The sequence below is a fragment of the Crocodylus siamensis genome, chromosome 8, assembly GCF_052110815.1.
Source record: "Crocodylus siamensis isolate JL-2025a chromosome 8, ASM5211081v1, whole genome shotgun sequence".
Classification (NCBI taxonomy): Eukaryota; Metazoa; Chordata; order Crocodylia; family Crocodylidae; genus Crocodylus; species Crocodylus siamensis.
In genome coordinates, this window is record NC_143402.1 from 54,166,970 (window position 1) to 54,174,131 (window position 7,162).

A 7,162-nucleotide genomic window follows, 5' to 3' on the forward strand; every position below is an offset into this window, starting at 1 on the left:
AATTTCCAGGACAGTCAAGGGAAAATAGGGAATTTTGAGATATATGCATAGAAGTTCAGATAAATGTTTGCAGACAAGTTCATAGAGAAATGGATGGGGAGTTTTGGGAGCATTATAGGGAAATATGGAGAAATGTTTGCTGAAGAAGTTACAGGAAAATGCTTGGGAAATCTGAGAGAAACATTTTCAGGGAAGTGTGGAGAGAAGGTTTGCAAAGATGTTTTCCATGTGTGGTCCAAAAGGGTAGAGAAAGACCTGCAGGGTTCTCACCAGGATCTTTTGCCGATGATGAAGACGAATGAAACCAGGAATGCAGACCCAGAGCTACTTCAGTCTCAGGGTAGTGCCTGGCCCCTCTGGGTGATGGACCTGTTGACTACCCTCTGCACAGCTTTCCTCATGTCGGTGTTCCTCAGGCTGCAGAGGAAGGGATTCACCATGGGGGTGACCACAGCATACACAACATTGGCTGCCATATCCTGCTGAGCTACATAGCTGGTGGCTGGCCGGAAATACAGCCCAAGGACGGCCCCATAGAAAAGGGTGACCACAGCCAGGTGTGACCCGCAGGTGGAAAAGGCCTTGCGTTTACCAGCAGTGGAGGGGACCCGCAGTACTGAGGAAAGGATGTGGGCATAGGACAGGATCACACAGGTGAAGGGAGTCAGCACTACCAAGACTCCCAGGGAAAACATCACAGCCTGCGGGGCGCGGGCGTCAGAGCAAGCCAGCTCCAGAAGCGGGGTGGTGTCACAGGAGAAGTGAGGCACTCGGGGCTGCCCGCAGAAGGTGAGTTGGGCCATGAGGAGGGTGTGGGTCAGCGCATAGGGGTGAGACAGGGTCCAGGCCCCAGCTGCTAACGCATGGCAGTGCTTGGGGCTCATGAGCACAGGGTAGTGCAGCGGGTGACAGATGGCAGCAAAGCGATCATAGGCCAAGGCAGCCAGGAAGAAGCTGTCAGTGATGGCAAAGGCAATGAAGAAGTACATCTGGGCCAGGCAGCCAGCCCAGGACAGGGCCTGGTCCCCATACAGCAGTGTCCCCAGCATGGTGGGGGCTGTAGTGCAGGCAAAGGCAGCATCAGCCAGTGCCAGGTGCCCCAAGAGGATGTACATGGGTGCCCGGCGCAGGCTGGGGTCCGTGCGGGCCAGCAGAACAATAAGGCCGTTTCCGAGCAGTGCCAGCAGGTACATGACCAGGAAGACGGTGAAGAGCAGGGCCCGCTCCTCTGGCTGTGCGGGCAGACCTAGCAGCACGAAGCTTGTCTGGTTCCTGGCACTGCCCATGGCACTGGCATGACTGCTGGGGAAGGAACAGCATGCAGAGGGTTAGGAGAGGGCAGCAGGCAAAGGTGGCGGACACTGCTGCACCACCTAGGTCCCCCGAGCTGAGATCAGGGCCCCCATCAAGCCAGGAGTTGCTCAGAGCCCATCCTCCTCCCCAAACCAGGATCAGCGCCCTCTTCCTGCCAGGCTACAGATGAGAGAGACTAGTGGAGACTCCCCAGCCTGTGGGTTCTGATTTGGGGTGGGGGAGGGGGGCATCAAATGCCCCTTTCTGGACCTGAAGTGACAGAGCTGGGAGCATCCTCAAGTATCATCTCATCCAACTCTTACCCAGACACAGGAGGAGCCCTTCCTAACCCATGTCCCTTCTTGGAAATCTCCAAGGATGGAGACCCCCACCAACCCCCCATCCTTTCTCCACGTCTTTAGGCAGCTGGTCCCATTGTCTACCTGCTCTGACTAAGAGGAAGTTTCTCTTAAGGCTGGATCTCAACCTGTTTTGCTGCAGTGCAAATAACTTGGTTTGTGTCCTGCTCCCCGCAGCAGGGAGAATGGTTGCTTTCCCTCCTCTCTCCTGCAGTCTTTCCAATGTCTGCTGTCATATCCCCATGTCATCTCCTCTCCAAGCTAGATCTTCCTAGCTCTCTCATCCTTTCCTCATATGGTTGCATTTCAGCCCCTTCATCATCTTTGTTGCCTGTATCTGAGCCCTCTCCAGCTTCTCCTTATTAAATGGCAGCATGCAAAACTGCATGCAGGACCCCAGCTATGGCCTTACCAATGCTGAATACAATCCTGGAATCACAAGGGTGGAACCAGAGCGGGTGCAATGCTGTGTTCAAACCTCCCTTTTGGATCACGCCATGAGAGCAGCAGCCAGGGAATTTCTCTAAGTCCCTGAAGCAGGTAAGAATCCCCCTCCTTTCCCCTCTGTGCTCAATAGCACATCCTGTACTGTCCCCTCCCATTTCATCCCTATTCAAATGCCACTGCTGCTGTCCCCAGCTGACTGGGGTAGGGAAGCTCCAGCTAGGCTGCACAGGGAGTCAAGCTCAGCTCTGTCCCCACAGGTGTTCCCCACCACCCCAGGAGAAGGCTCATGGAGGAGCAACCCATCCGCCACCTCCTGCTGCTGTCCAGTCTGTACAGCTGAGTTGCAGCTTTTCAGGAGTGGCTCTGGAGATCCCCCTGCCCCTAGGAGGGCAGCCAGAGACACTATTGGGTAGAAGAGGAATGAGAGGGGAGGGCTGGTACTGCAGAGCATGGAGGGAAAAGGGGAGTGGGTCAAGATCTTCCCCATTTCGGAACTTTAAAAAAGCCCTTAGCTGCTGCTCCTGTGGCAGTATCTGCCTGCTCTAAGGAAAAAGGGGGAAGCTGGGAGCAGGGGTGTGGCCCCTACCCCCCGCAGCACTGGGGACTGGTGCTGCACCCCCTTTACAAAATCGTGGATCCACTCCTGTAGAATCATAATAAAGTAGGGTGGGAAAAGATATCAAGAGATCATCTAGTCCAGCCCCTTCTTCAAGGCAGAGTCGGTTCTGCCTAAACCAGGGGTGCCAAACATGTGACACGTGAGCACATGGAAGGTAGGGAGGGTGCTGGGAGTCTCAGCAGAGTGACAGACTGAGCACAGGAAAAGGGATTGGAGGGGCACTCAGGGAGAGCACAGGGCTTAACTTATGGCCTACCTGCCAAAAAAAAATGTTGGCCCTCTCTTATCTAAACCACTCTAACCAACTGTCTGTCTGACCCGTGCCAAGCAAAATCACCCCTACGCAGCTACCAGTCACGATGCTTGAACATCACAGCCACTGTAACTTGCCACAGGTCAAGCAGAGGGGTGTGTTTGCTGACAGCATCCTGCTACTTCAACAGCAAGAAGCAGTTTGTTAAATATATGCTCTAGGGGTGCAAAGAAGAGCCCCCTGCTCCCCACTGTGCCTATCTTACTGTGTCTGACACTATATTCACAGTGATGCCAGCCTGAACTGCATTTGTTTTTCTTTCACTGAACCTGCTTCCTTCCTCTGACCTGAAAAAGAATGCCTTGCATTCTGCAGCTTGTCTAAGTCTGTCCCAATTGTACAGTTGATCCAATAAATGAGGTTGCCCACAAAAGTCCTTGCCTCTTGCATATCTCCTGGACTATTACAGTTGCAACATCACTCCAGCACTACCATTTGCTTTTCTTGCAGCTGTACCACGCGGCTGTGATTTACCAAAACCCTCAGATCTTTTTCAGCAGTGCTACCACTGAGACAGTTATCCCCCTCTTTGTACTGGTTCATATGTTTATTCTTCCCTAGATGTAATGCAGGAGCCAGCAACCCTTTGCAAGCCACAGGCCAGAGCAACCCTGCTCTGGTTCTATGTGGGCCAGGTGGGGGGTACTTCAGTAGCAGCAGGTTTTCCCCAAGTCCATGCTGGGTTGAAGCAGCTCTCCACAGACTGGAAGCTGCACTTGCCCTGCAGCTGGGAAGCAGGGGGTTGCAGGAAGCAGTGGCAACATGGGCACAGCTCCCAGCTGCCTTGTCCTGGCATGAGTGCTGGCAAAGCCCCCTGATGCTGATGTGCTGCTGAAACCACCCAGCCTGTGTTGGACTGGACATGGGAAGGTGGAAACTACCTGCTCCAGTTTGGCACAGGTGCAAAGTTCTTGAGCTCCAGAGGCCGATCCAGCCCATGGACTGTATGTTGCCAATCCTTAATGTAGCCCCTTACACTGATCTGCATAGCACTGCATCCTGCTTCTAGCCCAGCTTTCCAAACTATCCAGATCTTTTTGCTATCCCCTCCTCACCCTCTTGTGTTTCCAATCCTTCCCAATTTTGGCCTATCTGCAAATGTCTTCAGGAAGCTCTCTATCATTAATGCACATGCTATACAGCATCAGTTCCAAGACAGACCCTTACATAATCACTTGTGAGACTTCCTGGTGTTGTAAGACTGGTCCACTTAGAATTATCCTTCATCTGCTGTGATCCAGACAATTATGTCTCCACCTAAGCCAGCTTCAGGGAACCCCTTTGACTTTCACAGGAGCCAGATGCCTGGCTTCTCTTCCCGGCCCTGCTGCTTCGCCTAGAGTATGACTGCAGAGGTTTGTCCTGCCCTGTGTGTTTCTCTTCTCACTTTTGCCTCTTTGGGTTGCAGAAACTTTGTCATAGAAAATGATATGGGCAGTGTCCAGCATAATGGGGGTACTGATTTCAGTCTAGGGGATCTGAATAGCATCCATCACTCTAGTGCCCCCACAACACCCAACATAGTAGCCTGACACCCTCACTCACCTGGAGCTTTCATAAAGCAGATGCTGCCTGCTCCCCTAGGGTGGGTGGCTGTGAGAAGCAGATCCAGCGCATTACCCACTTTCTCTGTGTACAGGCACCAGAGCTGGGGGCAGTGCTGGGCATAGCCAATATGGCTTCAACCTAGGGAGCATGGTGTCCCTGGGAAGCTGGGAGGAGGGGTGTTTACAGCTTCTTAAGGCCACCCGGGAGACCAGGCTCCCCACAGAAAGGGGTGTGTGTGCATGTGCAGTGTCTTAATGCTTCTCACCAGGCCCATGGAGAGTGGGGCCCACAGCTCCTTGTTAGGGGCAGAGGTGTATTATCACCAGCTGGGACTCACCTCAAGAGTCACAGCCTGCTGTCATCCTGTGCGCAGATCTGGGGGCCCGCATCCCCCACAGGAGGAGTCTGGCACAGATCTGCATCCCTCCCATGGGGCGCAGGTGCCTGGATCTGCATGCAGGATGAGAGTATGCTGTCGCTGCCAGCTGGGGCCAGGGACAGCACCAGCACCCAGTCTGCTCAGCACAGCATGCAGCAAGCACAGCCAGGGAAACCGTGGGAGAAGCCTCCATGGCTGCCCTGCCCAGCAGCGGCTGTGGGGGCTCTGGGACCACATGGCAGAACCTTGCCAAGCAACCCTCAGCCCCCGATCTCTCCCCACTGCCCAACCCCACCCCGATGGCCCCTGCTTGGCTCCAGCATCCCAGCAATTAAAAAAACCAAAAAACCCTGCACTCACTGGCTCTGGCAGTGGTGATTGGGGCCTCTGAGGGCTCATGGCAGAGCCCCCCCATGCAGTGCATGGCAGCGGAGGGCAGTGGGTATTGCCCCCCTGCCACTCTCATGGCAGCTGCCCCATGGTGTGGGTGCAGTGCAGCTCAGCAGGGTGCTGAGCACCATCTGGGAGCTGGAGCCACTGGGGATGAACACTGCTGGGCTCTGGGTGACTGCTGGAGCTGCTCCAGCTCCCAGGCAGCATGTGGCACCCTGCCGAGCCACGCTGCACCCGCACCATGGGGGGGGTGATCCCTGCTGCCCCACACTGCCCTGTGCTGTGTGAGGGGGCTCTGCCACAAGCCCTCAGAGACCCCAATCACTGCTGCAGCTGATGAGTTCAGGGCCTTTTTTTTTTTTTTAAAGTGCCGGGAGGCTGGGGCTGGGCAGGGGCTGGGGCTGGGCATGGCAGCTTTGGGGGCCATGGAAGAACCTGCAGCCACCTGGCTGTGCCTGCCGCTCCCCAGCTGATCTGAATCTCCAAAACAGCATTGAAACTCTGAAACAGAGTCCACCGAATCAAAACGGAGCAGTGATCCAAAACACCAAAACAAATCACTGTCCTCCGAAATGGGTGAATCTGAAATTGAAATGAGACATAGCTGTTTCACACAACCATACTTTGCATCCCTACTTCTGACCCCATGGGCCCCAGGGAAGGGGTATAGCTCGAGATGGTGCCTTCCTCGAGTTGTCAAAGGGAGTGGAGTTCTTCTGTATCATCACAGGGACACACTAAGGGGGATACAGGGACCCACAGCCACCAGGCTGTGGTTCATTGGAGGTGATGGTAATGAGAGGTGCTCAGCATTGTTTCTGGAACTCTGTGACCAGGGAGAGATGGGCTGTTTACCAAAGCCAAGCTGATCCCTTAAGAGGGGCAGGGATGAATGGGGCCTGTGATTCTTGCTCCTGGGCTTTGCTCATTGCCACATGGGGCTGAGGAGGAAATGTTACCTTCTCCTGTTGCTGCAGGTATCAGAGTTTATTTTTTCCACCTTTCTTAGCAGCACTGGGTGTTGGGTTCAGCCAGTGTTGGGGACTGTGACTGGGCTGCACCAGTGCTCCTGCTAGGATTGAAACCTGGAGGTTTCTTCTTAGAGGGTCTTGTCCCTCTCCTCAGTGTTAGACTGATCACCACATTTGGGATCAGGAAGAAATTTTACCTTGTGGTTAGACTGACACAGACCATGGGGGCAGGGGTGCCAACCCAAGGAAATATTGTTTTTACTGACACTGCAAACTTGTTACTGACACCCCAGCTGTTTTATTTACATGTGTTTTTACTGAAAGATGTCTTACATAATGAAAATGTAACTCTTCTGCCAGGCCCCAGTTAGAAGGGCTATACACAAATTTAGGGAATTAACAGCAACCATAATAAAAAAATTAAAAAGTGTTGTTGTCAGTAAAATATGTGCTGTAATTTTTTTCCTTGGGTTTGCAACTGTTGGGGTCTCCTAATCACCCCCCATGCCCTGATGCCCCCACCTGCACCTTCTTTTCCCCCCACCCCTCCTTAGCCCTACACCAGCTGGCCACACTCACCCTGTCTTAGCACAGACACCCAAAGAAACCTACCTGTCACATAGCAGTATTATAGGCAGCTACAGAACTCAGCAGCAGCAGAAGCACATGGTTGTAGGGGGAGGTGTTAATGAAGCACTCAGAGAGGGCTCCCTTTGAGATGCTGTGATCCTGCTTGGACACCAGGTATCCTTGCTGTGCTTTGTTTGTCCTTCAACACTGCACCCAGCTTCTTTCTGACCAGGAATCTTCAATCAGCTCTGACTGCTTAGAGTTTTTACA

At 53.5% G+C, this 7,162-nt stretch overlaps 1 protein-coding gene across 1 annotated transcript; it reads right to left on the bottom strand.

The window, feature by feature from the left end:
- Nucleotides 1–335: 335 nt before the first annotated feature.
- Nucleotides 336–1,286, bottom strand: LOC149858598 (olfactory receptor 1f45-like). The gene has a single exon (XM_090061561.1). It carries the CDS (start codon nt 1,284–1,286, stop codon nt 336–338), a length of 951 nt encoding a protein of 316 aa, XP_089917687.1.
- Nucleotides 1,287–7,162: the final 5,876 nt, after the last annotated feature.

What these genes read in the sequence shown, in the direction of transcription:
- LOC149858598 (XM_090061561.1), bottom strand. Translation starts at nt 1,286, where the DNA reads ATGGGCAGTGCCAGGAACCAGACAAGCTTCGTGCTGCTAGGTCTGCCC.